The sequence below is a fragment of the Pongo pygmaeus genome, chromosome 12 (assembly GCF_028885625.2).
Source record: "Pongo pygmaeus isolate AG05252 chromosome 12, NHGRI_mPonPyg2-v2.0_pri, whole genome shotgun sequence".
NCBI lineage: Eukaryota > Metazoa > Chordata > Mammalia > Primates > Hominidae > Pongo > Pongo pygmaeus.
The window spans coordinates 114,020,962-114,037,786 of NC_072385.2; the positions used below are offsets into that span (position 1 = coordinate 114,020,962).

General features: G+C 40.3%; 1 protein-coding gene across 3 annotated transcripts in view; it reads left to right on the plus strand.

Moving 5' to 3' along the window:
* WDR35 (WD repeat domain 35) overlaps positions 1–14,723 on the plus strand; it is an 81,125-nt gene extending 66,402 nt beyond the window's left edge. For all 3 annotated transcript variants that reach the window (XM_054474991.2, XM_054474992.2, XM_063648933.1), the window contains 2 exons: positions 13,169–13,409; positions 13,734–14,723. In XM_054474991.2, coding sequence (XP_054330966.1) covers positions 13,169–13,409; positions 13,734–13,884 — 392 coding nt within the window. In that variant the 3' untranslated portion in view covers positions 13,885–14,723. The remainder of the gene's footprint in view (positions 1–13,168; positions 13,410–13,733) is intronic.
* The last annotated feature ends 2,102 nt before the right edge of the window (positions 14,724–16,825 follow it).

The window sequence follows — 16,825 nt, forward strand, 5'->3', positions numbered from 1 at the left end:
CTGTTCTGCAATGCAATCTTCCTAAACAAGTATGTTCATTTTTTTCTGGCCAGGTTCAATTTTGTTTACAAATAGGTTTTTGAGGGCAGTATGCCTCAATTATAGGAGCAGATTTATTATGGTAAATACTGAGATCAGAAAGCATGTGTAACTGCATCATAGAGTGATTACATCTAGACATTATTGCCAGCCAAGATTGATAAATATGCCCAATAAGTGTAATTGTTCCTGTGTCAGCCCTTATTGAAGGAATACTCACAGCAGTGGTGATAACCGCTATCATAGCTACCATTAAATTACTCATTGTGACTGGTTGTCCCACTTTCCTCAGGTTTTCTTCTGCCATCTGTGACAGCTTCTTGATCTGTCCCCAGGTGGTTGACTGTGTTCAACGGGTGTTGCTTGTGACAGTTGGGGTCCTCCTCAGCGTCAGTCTCTACATGGCTGCAAAGGGGTGGGGGGGTCCTCGAGATCCTCCCGGAATCTCTTCCTTGGCATCTGGCTCATGGTAAAGTTTCAGCTATCTTGATGGTATCCAAATCAGCTGTTGATTTTGGCCAGGGGAAACACAAGCATAACCTCTACCCCAAGTTATTATTTTACCTATTTCCCAACTTTTTGTTATCAGATCTCTCCACCAAACCAGTTGTTCTGCTTCTGTCTTTGCAGCTGGTTTCTGTAGATGCTGTTTAGCTGCTGACAACATCTGGCATTTGGGCAGGCTCAAAAAATTTAAAATTAGTAATGCTAGATTCAATTGTGTATGGGCTGTCCCATAATCCCTGTTTCTCCCCCTTTTTTGTTTTTGTCATCAGTTGAAGTTCATCTGTATGAAATCATAACTGAGCATTTTTAATTAACTGTGTAGAATGAACCACGTATGAAGAATCAGAAATCACATTAATAGGCAAATCAAAAGCAGTCATTACCTCAATTACAGCTACAAGCTTTGCTTTTTGAATTGAAGTATAGGGCGTCTGGAAAACTTTACCTTTTGATCCAGAATAAGAAGCTTTACCATTACTAGACCCATCTGTAAAACAATGAAAACACTTAGCAGGCTGCAGGTTGTTTACCACAGGAATTGTAAATGCAAACTATTCACAGTCTTGCTCAGCTAAGGGGATAGTAAAGAAACAGTCTTTTAAATCTATGACTATTAAAGGCCAATTTTTTGGAATTATAGCAGGAGAAGGCAATCCTGGCTGTAATGCTCCCATAGGTTGTATAACTGAATTGATGGCTCTTAAGTCAGTTAACATTCTCCATTTACCTGATTTTTTCTTAATTACGAAAACTGGAGAATTCCAAGGGGAAAATGTTGGAGCTATGTGCCCATTTCCTAATTGTTTAGTAACTAATTTCTCTAAAGCCTCCAGTTTCTCTTTACTTAGCGGCCATTGTTCTATCCAAATTGGCTTATCTGTTAACCATTTTAAAGGTATAGGTTCTGGAGGCTTAACAATGACCACCATCAAAAATGATATCCTAATCTTTGGCGAGAACTTTGTCTTTCCGCTTGAAGCAGTTCTTTCAAAGCTTGCAAATTTTTTTCTAGTCCCATACCAGGGATATACCCCATTTCATGCATTATATGTTGACTTTGAGGGCTATATAATTGTTCTGGAATTAGAACTTGTGCTCCCCATTGTTGTAATAAATCTCTCCCCCATAAATTTATAGGTACAGAAGTTATAATAGGTTGAATCGTCCCAGGTTGTCCATCGGGCCCTTCACAATGCAAAATATAACTACTTTGATATACTTCAGGGGTTTACCAACTCCAACTATGTTAAGTTGAGTGGGTCGAATTGGCCATGCAGACGGCCAGTGCTGTAGAGAAAATATGGAAATGTCCGCTCCTGTATCTACCAAACCTTTACTTTTTTTCCCTAAATAGTTATTTCACAGGTAGGACGTTTATCAGTAATTTGATTTACCCAATAAGCTGCTTTGCCTTGTTTATTTGTGCTTCCAAATATATTGTGTTCGTTTAATTTCACTTTTCCCCATTCCCACATATGGCACAGTAAGGAGCTGTGCTGTGCACTCTCCTGGCTCTGCTTTCTAGGGAACAGAAGTAGATATAACAATTTGAATTTCCCCATTGTAATCTGAATCCATGACTCCTGTATGTATTCATACCCCTTTTTAAACTTAAACTAGACTTTCCTAAAAGTAATCCTGTTGTCCCCGCTGGCAAGGGTCCACAGACTCCTGTTGGGACCCTTTGCGGGGGTTCCCCAGGCAGAAGGCTCACAGTTTTGTGCAGCATAAATCTACTGCACCACTACCAGCTGTGGCGGGGAACAGACATTGTACAGGGGTGAGGGAATGGCCTGAGCTGGAAATGTGCCGGTTTGGAATGGGGCCCAGGACGGGCCCCTCATTGCATTTCCAGAAATTGGGTTCCCATCTTTATTAAACTTAGAGTGACACTGATTAGCCCAATGTTGTCCTTTTTTACATTTTGGACATATTTCAAGCTCAGCAGTTTTCTTTTTTCCGCTATCTGGTGGCCTGACTCGCTGATTTTTTCTACATTCTTTTTTAGTATGACCATGCTTCCCACAGTTAAAACAACCTCCAGGAAATGGAATATTTCCTTTATCCACTCTTAGTCCTGCCATTGCTCGTGCTAGCAGAGTAGCCTTATGCAGATTACCTCTGATAACATCACAGGCCTTGATATGATCAACTAAATGTGCTTTCTCTCTGATAGGTTGCAGAGCAGCCTGGCAGTCAGGATTAGCATTGTCAAAAGCTAATAACTGCAGCACTATATCCTGAGCAGCCAAATCTGCAATCACCTTTTTTTTTGTTTGTTTTGTTTTGAGATGGAGTCTCACTCTGTGGCCCAGGCTGGAGTGCAGTGGCGCAATCTCGGCTCACTGCAAGCTCCGCCTCCCGGGTTCATGCCATTCTCCTGCCTCAGCCTCCTGAGTAGCTGGCACTACAGGCGCCCGCCACCACGCCCAGCTAATTTTTTGTATTTTTAGTAGAGACGGGGTTTCACCGTGTTAGCCAGGATGGTCTCGATCTCCTGACCTTGTGATCCACCCACCTCGGCCTCCCAAAGTGCTGGGATTACAGGTGTGAGCCACAGCGCCCGGCCTGCAATAACCTTTTTAAAAGACTCCTGTAACCAACCTATAAAATCCACATATGGTTATTTTGGTCCCTGTTTTATAGCACTAAAGGAAGCGTATTGTTCTCCACGTGAAGTGATTTTTTCCCAAGCTCTAATGCACGCTCCTCTAAGCTGTTCTATGGCATCATCCTGCATGACCACTTGTGCATCTAAACCAGCCCAGCCGCCAACCCCCAAAAGTTGGCCTGTAGTTATATTAATTTGAGGTTGGGCCTGGGCGTTGCAAGCAGCCTGAATGGAAGCTTCATCTGCCCACCAAGTTTTAAATTGTAAGAACTGAGCAGGAGTTAGACAAGCTTGAGTAAGAGCATCCCAGTCAGTAGGAATCATCCGACTGGAAACAGCAACATTCTTTAACAGTCCCATTACAAAACGGGAACCTGGTCCATACTGATTTATAGCTTGTTTAAATTCTTTGAGTAATTTAAAAGGAAAAGGCTCAAATGTAGCTGTAATATTTCCCTGTTGTTCTGGGGAGTGTATTCTAACAGGGACTGTCAAGCCTCTAAATCACCCTCTTGTCTAGCTTGCTGAATTCCTGCCTGAATAGAACTAAGAGCAGTCGCTCAAGGTGCTGTTGGAACAGTCACTGGGGCAACTACTTTTCGCCCAGTGTCCTCTGGAAAAGAAAGATCTGGAGGGTCATTTTCTTCAAAATAATAATGAGGGGGTGCAGAAGGGTAGGGATGAACCTCTCTCCTTTACCGCTTTAGCTGGCAAATAAACCTGCTCTGTAATCTTTTCTGTTACTTCATTATACTCTCCTTCTTCCTCATCATCAGTGTGAAAAAGTTCCAAGGTGGAACGAACCACAGCCCACACTTGTCCCATTGTTACCCTGATGCTTCCGAGCTCCCCTTCTTACTCACTACAGGGATTGCTTTAAGAGTACTCGGGTGTCCTCCAGCTAGTTCCATGTTCTCTGACTGTCACTCCAGCGACCCTTTGACCTGGATTCGAGCCCCCATGATGGATGCCACTTGCCGAGACCAGCTCGGTCGGGGAGACCCTAATCCAGCAGCGCTAAAGGAATTAAAAACACACACACAGAAATATACAGGTGTGAAGTGGGAAATCAGGGGTCTCACAACCTTCAGAGCTGAGAGCCCTGAACACAGATCTACCCACGTGTTTATTAATAGCAAGCCAGTCATTAGCATTGTTTCTATAGATATTCGATCAACTAAAAGTATCCCTTATGGGAAACGAAGGGATGGGCTGAAATAAAGGGATGGGTCTGGCTAGTTATCTGCAGCAGGAGCATGTCCTTAAGGCACAGATCGCTCATGCTATTGTTTGTGGTTTAAGAACTCCTTTAAGCAGTTTTCCACCCTGAGCGGGCCAGGTGTTCCTTGCCCTCATTTCAGTAAACCCACAACTTTCCAGCGTGGGTGTTATGGCCATCATGAACCTGTCACAGTGCTGCCAAGATTTTGTTTATGGCCAGTTTTGGGGCTGATTTATGGCCAGATTTTGGGGAGCGTGTTCCCAACATTCATGAAACTAAATTTATATATATATTTTTATTATACTTTAAGTTCTGGAGTACATGTGCAGAATGTGCAGGTTTGTTACATAGGTATACACATGCGATGGTGGTTTGCTGCACCCATCAACCCATCATCTACATTAGGTATTTCTCCTTATGCCATCCCTCCCCCAGCCCCCAACCCCCAACAGGCCCCGGTGTGTGATCTCCTGCCCCTGTGTCTGTGTGTTATTGTTCAACTCCCACTTATGAGTGAGAACCTGTGGTGTTTGGTTTTCTGTTCTTGTGTTAGTTTGCTGAGAATGATGGTTTCCAGCTTCATCCATGTCCCTCCAAAGGACAAGAATGCATCCTTTTTTATGGCTGCATAGTATTCCATGGTGTATATGTGCCACATTTTCTTTATCTAGTCTATCATTGATGGGCATTTGGGTTGGTTCCAAATCTTTGCTATTGTGAACAGTGCTGCAATAAGCATACATGTGCATGTGTCTTTATAGTAGAATGATTTATAATCCTTTGGGTATATACCCAGTAATGGGACTGCTGGGTCAAATGGTATTTCTAGTTCTAGATCCTTGAGGAATTGCCACACGGTCTTCCACAATGGTTGAACTCATTTACAGTCCCACCAACAGTGTAAAAGCATTCCTATTTCTCCACATCCTCTCTAGCATCTGTTGTTTCCTGACTTTTTAATGATCACCATTCTAACTGATGTGAGATGGTATCTCAATGTGGTTTTCATTTGCATTTCTCTAATGACCAGTGATGATGAACTTTTTTTCATGTTTGTTGGGTGCAAAAATGTCTTCTTTTGAGAAGTTTCTGTTCATTTCCTTCACCCACTTTTTGATGGAGTTATTTGTTTTTTTCTTGTAAATTTGTTTAAGTTCATTGTAGATTCTGGATATTAGCCCTTTGTCAGATGGGTAGGTTGCAAAAATTTTCTCCCATTCTGTAGGTTGCCAGTTCACTCTGTTAATAGTTTCTTTTGCTGTGCAGAAGCTCTTTAGTTTAATCAGATCCCATTTTTCTATTTTGGCTTTTGTTGCCACTGCTTTTGGTGTTTTAGTTATGAAGTCTTTGCCCATGCCTATGTCCTGAATGGTATTGCCTAGGTTTTCTTCTAGAGTTTTTATGGTTTTAGGTCTTATGTTTAAGTCTTTAATCCATCTTGAGTTAATTTTTGTGTAAGGTGTAAGGAAGGGATCCAGTTTCAGCTTTCTGCATATGGCTAGCCAGTTTTCCCAACATCATTTATTAAATAGGGAATCCTTTCCCCATTTCTTGTTTTTGTCAGGTTTCTCCAAGATCAGATGGTTGTAGATGTTTGGCGTTATTTCTGAGGCCTCTGTTCTGTTTCATTGGTCTATATATCTGTTTTGGTACCAGTACCATGCCGTTTTTGTTGCTGTAGCCTTGTAGTATAGTTTGTAGTCAGTGTGATGCTTCCAGTGTTGTTCTTTTTGCTTAGGATTGTGTTGGCTATGCAGGCTGTTCTTTGGTTCCATATGAAATTTAAAGTTTTTTCTAATTCTGTGAAGAAAGTCAATGGTAGCTTGATTAAGATAGCATTGAATCTATAAATTACTTTGGGCAGTATGGCCATTTTGATGATACTGATTCTTCCTCTCCATGAGCATGGAATGTTTTTCCATTTGTTTGTATCCTCTCATTTTCTTGAGCAGTATTTTGTAGTTCTCCTTGAAGAGGTCCTTCACATCCCTTGTAAGTTGTATTCCTAGGTATTTTATTCTCTTTGTAGCAATTGTGAATGGGAGTTCACTCATGATTTGGCTCTCTCTTTGCTTGTTTTTGGTGTATAGGAATGCTTGTGATTTTTGCACATTGATTTTGTATCCTGAGACTTTGCTGAAGTTACTTATCAGCTTAAGGAGATTTGGGGCTGAGATGATGGCGTTTTCTAAATATACAATCATGTCGTCTGCAAACAGAGACAATTTGACTTCCTCTTTTCCTAACTGAATACCCTTTATTTCTTTCTCCTGCCTGATTGTCTTGGCCAGAACTTCCAATACTGTGTTGAATAGGAGTGGTGGGAGAGGGCATCCTTGTCTTGTGCTGGTTTTCAAAGGGAATGCTTCCAGGTTATGTCCATTCAGTATGATATTGACTGTGGGTTTGTCATAAATGGCTGTTATTATTTCAAGATATGTTCCATCAGTGCCTAGTTTGTTGAGTTTTTAGCATGAAGGGCTATTGAATTTTGTCGAAGGCTTTTTCTGCATCTATTGAGATAATCATGTGGTTTTTGTCATTGGTTTTGTTTATGTGGTGGATTATATTTATTGATTTGCATATGTTGAGCCAGCCTTGCATCCCAGGGATGATGCCAACTTGATCATGGTGGATAAGCTTTTTGATGTACTGCTGGATTTGGTTTGCCAGTAGTTTATTGAGGATTTTCACATCGATGTTCATCAGGGATATTGGCCTGAAATTTTCTTTTTTTGTTATGTCTCTGCCACATTTTGGTATCAGGATTACGCTGGCTTCATAAAATGAGTTAGGGAGGATTCCCTCTTTTTCTGTTGTTTGGAATAGTTTCAGAAGGAATGGTACCAGCTCCTCTTTATACCTCTGGTAGAATTTGGCTGTGAATCCATCTGGTCCTGGACTTTTTTTGGTTGGTGGGCTGTTAATTGCTGCTCAATTTCAGAACTTGTTATTGGTCTATTCAGGGATTCGACTTCTTCCTGGTTTAGTCTTAGGAGGGTGTGTGTGTCCAGGAATTTATCCATTTCTTCTAGATTTTCTAGTTTATTTGCATAGAGGTGCTTGTAGTCTTCTCTGATGGTAGTTTGTATTTCTGTGGGATTGGTGGTGATATCCCCTTTATCATTTTTTATTGCATCTATTTGATTCTTCTCTCTTTTCTTCTTTCATAGTCTAGTGGTCTATCTATTTTGTTGTTGTATTCAAAAAACTAGTTCCTGGATTCACTGATTTTTTGAAGAGTTTTTTGTGTCTCTATCTCCTTCAGTTCTGCGGTGGTCTTAGTTATTTCTTGTCTTCTGCTAGCTTTTGAATTTGTTTGCTCTTACTTCTCTAGTTCTTTTAATTGTGATGTTAGGGTGTCGATTTTAGATCTTTCCTGCTTTCTCTTGTGGGCATTTAGTGCTATAAATTTTCCTCTACACACTGCTTTAAATGTGTTCCAGAGATTCTGGTGTGCTGTGTCTTTGTTCTCATTGGTTTCAAAGAACATCTTTATTTCTGCCTTCATTTTGTTATTTACCCAGCAGTCATTCAGGAGAAGGTTGTTCAGTTTCCAGGTAGTTATGTGGTGTTGATGAGTTTCTTTTTTTTTTTCTTTTTCTTTTTCTTTTTTTTTTTGAGATGGAGCCTTGCTCTGTCACCCAGGTTGGAGTGCAGTGGTGCAATCTTGGCTCACTGCAAGCTCCGCCTCCCGGGTTCACGCCATTCTACTGCCTCAGCCTCCCAAGTAGCAGGGACTACAGGCGCCCACCACCACGCCTGGCTAAATGTTTTGTATTTTTAGTAGAGACCAGGTTTCACCGTGTTATCCAGGATGGTCTCAATTTCCTGACCTCGTGATCCACCCGCCTTGGCCTCCGAAAGTGCTGGAATTACAGGTGTGAGCCACTGCGCCCAGCCTTGATGAGTTTCTTAATCCTGAGTTCTAATTTGATTGCACTGTGGTCTGAGAGACTGTTTGTTATGATTTCCGTCTTTTGCATTTGCTGAGGAGTGTTTTACTTCCAATTATGTGGTCAATTTTAGAATAACTGCCATGTGGTGCTGAGAAAAGTGTATATTCTGTTGATTTGGGGTGGAGAGTTCTGTAGATGTCTATTAAGTTTGCTTGGTCCAGAGCTGAGTTCAAGTCCTGGATATCCTTGTTAATTTTCTGTCTTGTTGGTCTGTCTAATATTGACAATGGGGTGTTAAAGTCTCCCACTATTATTGTGTGGGAGTCTAAGTCTCTTTGTAGGTTTCTAAGAATTTACTTTATGAATTTGGGTGTTCCTGTATTGGGTCCATGTATATTTAGGATAGTTAGCTCTTCTTGTTGCATTGATCCCTTTAACATTATGTAATGCCCTTCTTTGTCTCTTTTGCTCTTTGTTGGTTAAAGTCTGTTTTTTCAGAGACTAGGATTGCAACCCCTGCTTTTTTTTCTTATTATTGCTTTCCATTTCCTTCGTAAATATTCCTCCATCCCTTTGTTTTGAGCCTATGTGTGTCTTTGTCCGTGAGATGGGTCTCCTGCATACAGCACACCAATGGGTCTTGATTCTTTATTCAATTTGCCAGTCTGTGTTTTTTAATTGGGGCATTTAGCCCATTTACATTTAAGGTTAATATTGTTATGTGTAAATTTGATCCTGCCATTATGATGCTAGCTGGTTATTTTGTCCGTTAGCTGATGCAGTTTCTTCGTAGCTTTGATGCTCTTTACAATTTGGTATGTTTTTGCAGCGGCTGGTACTGGTTGTTCCTTTCCATGTTTAGTGCTTCCTTCAGGAGGTCTTGTAGGAGAGGCCTGGTGGTGACAAAATCTCTCAGCATTTCCTTGTTTGTAAAGGATTTTATTTCTCCTTTGCTTATGAAGCTTAGTTTGGCTGGATATGAAATTCTGGGTTGAAAATTCTTTAAGAATGTTGAATATTGGCCCCCACTCTCTTCTGGCTTGTAGCGTTTCTGCTGAGAGATCTGCTGTTAGTCTGATGGGCTTCCCTTTGTGGGTAACCCGACCTTTCTCTCAGGTTGCCCTTATCATTTTTTCCTTCATTTCAACCTTGGTGAATCTGACAATATGTGTCTTGGGGTTGCTCTTCTCGAGGAGTATCTCTATGGTGTTCTCTGTATTTCCTGAAATTGAATGTTGGCCTGCTTTGCTAGGTTGGAGAATTCTCCTGGATAATATCCTGAAGAGTGTTTTCCAGCTTGGTTCCATTCTCCCCATCACCTTCAGGTACAGCAATCAAACGTAGATTTGGCCTTTTCACTTAGTCCCATACTTCTTGGAGGCTTTGTTTCTTTTCACTCTTTTTTCTCTAATCTTGTTTTCTTGCTTTATTTGATTGAGTTGATCTTCAGTGTCTGATATCCTTTCTTCTGCATGATCAGTTTGGCTATTGATACTTGTGTATGCTTCACGAAGTTCTCGTGCTGTGTTTTTCAGCTCCATCAGGTCATTTATGTTCTTCTCTAAACTGGTTATTCTAGTTAGCAATTTGTCTAACCTTTTCTCAAGGTTCTTAGCTTCCTTGCATTGGGTTAGAACATGCTCCTTTAGCTTGGAGGAGTTTGTTATTACCCACCTTCTGAAGCCTGCTTCTGTCAGTTAATCAAACTCATTCTTCATCCAGTTTTGTTCCCTTGCTGGTGAGGAGTTGTGATCCTTTGTAGGAGAAGAGGTGTTTTGGTGTTTGGAATTTTCAGCCTTTTTGTGCTGGCTTCTCCCCATCTTCATGGATTTATCTACCCTTGGTCTTTGAAACTGGTGACCTTCGGATGGGGTCTCTGAGTGGACATCCTTTTTGTTGGTGTTGATACTATTCCTTTCTGTTTGTTAGTTTTCTTTCTAACAGTCAGGCCCCTCTGCAGCAGGTCTGCTGGAGTTTGCTTGAGGTCTGCTCCAGACCCTGTTTGCCTGGGTATCACCAGTGGAGGCTGCAGATCAGCAAAGATTGCTGCCTGTTCCTTTGGAAGCTTTGTCCCAGAGGGGCACCTGCCAGATGCCAGCCAATGCTCTCCTGTATGTGGTCTCTGTCGGCCCCTACTAGGAGGTGTCTCCTAGTCAGGATACATGGGGGTCAGGAACCCACTGGGAGGTGTTTCCTAGTCAGGATACACGGGGGTCAGGGACACACTTGAGGAGGCAGTCTGTCCTTAATCAGAGCTTGAACACTGTGCTGGTTGATCCACTGCTGTCTTCAGAGCTGCCAGGTAGGGACGTTTAAGTCTGTTGAAGCTGCGCCCATAACCACCCCTTTCCCCAGGTGCTTTGTCCCAGGGAGGTGGAAGTTTTATCTATAAGTCCCTGATTGGGGCTGCTGGCTTTTTTTCAGAGACTACCTGAAAAGCCCCTGATTGGGGCTGCTGGACTACCTGCCCAGAGAGGAAGGAGGTAGTCTGGCTGCAGGGGCCTTGCTGAGCTGGGGTGGGCTCTGCCCAGTTTCAACTTTGCAGAGGTTTTGTTTACACTGTGAGGGTGAAACCGCCTACTCAAGCCTGAGCAATGGTGGATGCCTCTTCCCCCACCAAGCTCAAGCATCCCAGGTTAGTTCAAACTGCTGTGCTAACCACGAGACTTTCAAGCCAGTGGATCTTGAGCTTACTGGGCTCCATGGGGGTGGGACCTGCTGAGCCAGACCACTTGGCTCCCTGGCTTCAGCCCCCTTTCCAGGGGAGTGAATGGTTCTGTCTTGCTGGTGTTCCAGGTGCCACTGGGGTATGAAAAAAAATCCTGCAGCTAGCTTGGTGTCAGCTCAAATGGCCGCCCAGTTTTGTGCTGGAAACCCAGGGCCCTGGTGGCGTGGGCAGCGAAAGGAATCTCCTGGTCTGCAGGTTGCGAAGACTGTGTTAAAAATGCAGTTTCTGGGCCGGAGTGCACGGTACAGTCCCTAATGGCTTCCCTTGGCTAGGAGAGGGATTTTCCCATCCCCTTGCATTTCCCGGGTGAGATGATGCCCCACCCTGCTTTGGCTCATCCTCCTTGGGGTGCACCCACTGTCCAACCAGTCCCAATGAGATGAACCTGGTACCTCAGTTGGAAATGCGGAAATCACCCACCTTCTGCATCGATCTTGCTGGGAGCTGCAGACCGGAGCTGTTCCTATTCGGCCATCTTGCCAGCCAAGGCCAACTTTTTCTTTTTTTTTTTTTTTGAGACGGAGTCTCACTCTGTTGACCTGGCTAGAGTGCAGTGGCACAATCTGGGCTCACTGCATGCTCCACGAGGTCAACTTTTTTAGATCCCATGTATGAGTGAGAACATGTGATATTTGTCAGAAACATCCATTTTAGAAATCACTTGTGTATCTGTGTTTCTAAAGATTTGTAGTTTTCTTCTTGCTGGCTCTAAAGGTTTATTTTTCAGTTTATTCCTAGTTTTGTTGTCATTAATGAGGTTGTAAATTTTTTTTTCTAATTGGTTATTAGTTATATATAAAAATTATTTTTATGTTTATTTTATAACTGACCTTCATTTAGTTTTAACTAATATGTGACATAAATTATACACTGTTTAAAATAGCTGTATCGTATTCAATTTATACACCATTTCTAGACTTAAAAGAACAATTAGATCTTTAACTTGAGATGCTTCACCTACTGGGTGAAGATCTCTATATGCCTCATTTTTTTTTGTCAGTGGTAAAACGATCTGAAACAATGTATGACCTGTAAATTATTACCCTTGAACCTATTATGCTTTGGATATGAAATTAGAGGATATTGTTTATTGTAACTGAGTGATTACATTTTATATACATTTTTTCTACTAAACTTTGTTGTAAATACTTGACCCCAGAACCAGTTTATAGGATTCTGATTGTAAAACACATGAATATATTGTTTAAACTTGTTTTATGAAGTTTTTGATATACTATAACAAAGTATTTTTAAGATTCCAAGGTCTAGAGAAGAAAAAGATACAAATTGGTTATAAATCTAATATTAAATCTTAATATTAAATCTAATATTAAGTCTGCTTTTTTTATTCTACTTTAAGTTCTGGGGGACATGTACAGAACGTGCAGTCTTGTTACATAGGTATGCATGTGCCATGGTAGTTTGCTGCACCCATCAACCGTCATCTACATTAGGTATTTCTCCTAATGCTATCCCTCCCCTAGCCCCCCACCCCCAACAGGGCCAAGTCTACAGTGCATTTTAAAGAAAGATTTTTTTATCTCCAGTATAATTGCAAATAAGATGTTATAACTCGAATTGTCTCAACTGACAACTTGGAGACTCATTTTCACTTTTTCACAAAATCCTATTGTTTCAGTGAGACAAACGACAAAAGCAGTAATACAAAAGCAATAATCTGTCCAAAGAAACACAAAGAAAAGGACATATTATTTTATACTGTTTTGCTTATATTGTTTTGCTTTTTTTTTTTTAACAAAAGGAAACATGGTATTATCTTGCAGTTTATGACTAACATAGTATAATACTCATTTGCTTTTTCTGAAGTGCCACAGAAATTTCTAACATAAATTGAAGAAAAGGTGGATGTTTTGACACCAAAATTTTGTGTGTGTGTGTGTGTGTATTTCTGAGCTGGCACAGCCATGTGCGGCATTTGGTGGTGGTTCTTTTCACAGGATGAGCTGTTAGCCAGCTTCACAGAACCTTGGATATCATGTAGCCTAGTTCCTCCTCTTAGTGCTCCCATTTCTCAACACTGTTTGCTTTCAGTTCGTTCATGCAAGTTCAATGAAATCACCTTAACTTAGGTTCTTCCTTTTGCATGTTCATGATATCATAATAATTATTTTAAAAAACCCCAATTGCCCTGTTTTTCTTAGCTCTTCACCTGAAAGACTATGAAGACATCATCCCTCCTGTGGAGATCTACTCTCTGCTAGCACTCTGCGCATGCGCCAGCAGAGCCTTCGGGACTTGTTCAAAAGCTTTCATTAAACTTAAATCTTTAGAGACCCTCAGTTCAGAACAGAAACAGCAGTATGAAGACCTTGCTTTAGAAATCTTCACCAAACATACTTCAAAAGATAACAGAAAACCTGAATTGGACAGCCTTATGGAAGGGTAGGCTAATTTTAATTAGTGGATGTCATTCTATCTTATTAGAAGCTTGGATTTCTAGATGTACAATGTTTAATGTAGGAATTAAAGCATTAAATTTTGAAGCAATTCACATTAACATTATACCCTATTTTATTTATTTTTACAAGTGTATTCATGCTTTATTTTGTCATTGTAAGAAAGGTTTTTTCTTGAAAAAACTTTTTAAAATGAAAGTATTTGATGTTAATCTCAGAATTTTCTTTAGTTTTTTAAAGTGTATTAAATAAAGTTAGACTAATGAGAAGTTTTAAAGTATAATGTATTGTTTCTCCCCTTGTTTTACAGTGGAGAAGGGAAACTGCCAATATGCGTTGCCACAGGAAGCCCAATCACTGAGTATCAATTCTGGATGTGCAGTATATGCAAGCACGGTGTCCTTGCTCAGGAAATAAGCCACTACAGCTTCTGCCCCTTATGCCATAGTCCAGTGGGATAAAGGAATGATAAACTGTATATAACTGTAAAATATATATAGCATATATACGTGGCTATACGCTGTATATGTAATAAGGTTTATTTCTGTGAGTTTTGTATGAAAATCAGCCTATTATTTATAGTTGAATTTTTGCACAAAATATATGTTAATAAAATAATTTTTATGGCAATACAACTGTGAAATAATAAGGCTGATTTTCATATAAATGTATGAAAATCAACCATATTTTCTCTCACCCTCTCTCTTTTGTCTGTCTTGTATTTGGTTACATGATACCATGGAAATATTCCAAATACATATTTTTCTCACAGTGTCAAGGTAACTGAATTCATTAAAAAATCTTGAAGGGAGTAGGGAGTGGGGGAAGCATGGGAGTGGGGCAAAGTTGAATTTAGAGAATTTTTATAACCCATGTTACAAGGAAGTTAAACAATTGTAATAATGAAATGAGCTTTCTCTATAGCCGTATTTAATTAAATAAGTGTCAAATGTCTTCTTTATTATATTTTCAGAAGTGAGGTGATGGCATTTTAAGACATTTTTTACAATCTGAATTGATTCTAATAGCCCTATTCTATTTTAAAACCTGTCCTTTTAGTCTCATTCAAGAGGTGGCATTTGGAATTTACACTTTCATATGATTGTGCAGAAAACTTGGCTCTATTTATAATGAAAATAACTTAAACAAAAATATCCATTTTGTAGTTATAGCTTCTGTTGAAACACTGTCACTAAGCTGGACCCTTCATTTACACAAGTATTGTTGAGGGAGTGATTTTTTCTTGATATGCATTTGTTTTCATTTATTATTAATTTGAAAGATAAACAGTTGTGATCCATAATGGGTCATTTCTTATGTCTTTTATATAGCTAATAATGTTCTCTGTTTATTTCTTATGAATTCCCATTTTGTGGCTGAAGACCAGACCTTTGCACTATTTCATCAAGATTATTTTATTGAGGTTTGGCTTACGTATAGTAGAGGCAATACATAGAGATACGCAACTTTGTTATTGCAGCTACAATACACTTTCTCAATCTCATATGTTTTTGTCTTAGAGAGACAGAGACAAGTTCAGCATGTTGCAGATTGGGAGTAGTGAGCTATGAGAAGAGATTTAGAGCCTAGATGAGCTTAGGATAGATAGTGGGCTCACTGGCCTAAATAAAAAGAGAAGACCAGAAGTCTTTGAGGTCTCTGTCTCTATTCATGCGCCTCATGGAAAATTACCTTGGTACAATGGTAGCCTCTAAATATACTACCTCGCAAGCTATTCCAGAGGTCATGGAACAGAAAGCCTTACAAACCAAATAAAAATTCTCAGAATACATTGGTTTATTGAACCAATTTGCAATACACAGTGAGGAACAAGGAGAAAGCAATGATAGATTAACACTGTTAGTGTAACGTGCCAGTGGAGTGGAAAGACCGCAACACCTGAATCCTGGGTTATGTAATGTTTTTATGTCCTGACTCACACTCTGTCACATAAACTTTCCCCTAGTAGTCGGGTTACAAAGAGGACCAGAGTGGCCGTTTGAGCCAGATGACCAATCAGATGAAATGTGCCTGAGGCCAATGATGTACACTTGCTCTATAGAAGGGTCTCAGGGGCAAGTACACTTGACCACAGCAATAGCTTGCCTATTAGTCTGCTGAGCAGTCATGAATTTTATTGTATTTCTTGGGTAAGGACAGGCCAGAATGAGTGTCACCAGTGGGTAATTGAATCAACTTCTCACACATATTGAGGGCTTTATATGTCTCATGCATACTTAGGGTATCATGAATATTTGGTATCTTTGTGGCTTTTCATATTTTTAGTGCTTCATGAATATTTGATATCTCTCGCTCCTTTCTATCTGTGGTCACACATACACGCTCTATTAACTTTGCCTAATATGTCTCCTAAGTTACTAACTTACTTACCTAAAGGTAACACAATGAATTCCAGCTTTCTCATTTGTTCTATACCAGAATGGGAAATTTCACCAAATCAGAAAATCACATCCTAACAAAGAAGTCTGTCTAAGACAATACATCTCTTGTTGAACTTACGTCTTTCCACAGGACTTTCTATTTTTAGGGATGAGACTATTCTCTGCTTCATCAAGGAAAGAGAAATGTTCAGGGTTGTAGGGATGGCACACTTATTAGTTCTGTCTGTCTGAAAGGTTCCTGCAGGACAGTTTGGTCAGAGCTGCAATTCTTAGTCCATGGTCTAATGCTTGAGTATCTCTTCTTTCCCTTTCCTATCTCAGGAATCAGCTGAGAATTCATTCGATGGTCATGCCTCTAGCCCCTTACTGTGATTTGTTGGTTACACTTTCATTTGCTTTAATTCTAGGATTACCTGTTGACTCCTCAGACTTCACATAACTTTGGAAACGCTCTTTTGGAGCCTTCTCATTTCCCCCTAATTCCGTGCTGCCTGAGCCCTAGAATTTTCCCACCAATGAATTATTCCAGGTAGATCCTAAGTTGCTGGATCTAGTTGATATTTAAACAATATCTAGTTGATATTTCTAATTCAGTTGGATCCAGAAATCAGTATCTCTAAAAACAACCTCTCATACCTTGTGGACCTAAGAGAGTGTGTGTGTGTGTGTGTGTGTGTGTGTCCTAAGAGAGTGTGTGTGTGTGTGTGTGTGTGTGTGTGTGTGTGTGTAGACAGACACATCTTTTTTACTTTTGTAAAAGCTTATGCTTCTTTGGTATCTGTATCTGTGAAAGTTTTAATGATCTGCCATAATGTCTTGGGGACCTTTGTCTTTTATGTAAATGGTACTAGAGAAAACACCTATATTATGCGTCGATCTAATTGGTTTTATTCGACATGAAGGAAATTTCCAGATAACAACACTAACAAACTCTCCTTTGACTAGGGGGACAAAGAAAAGCAAAACTGACCATAAAAAACAATTACCTGGTGAGAAGTTG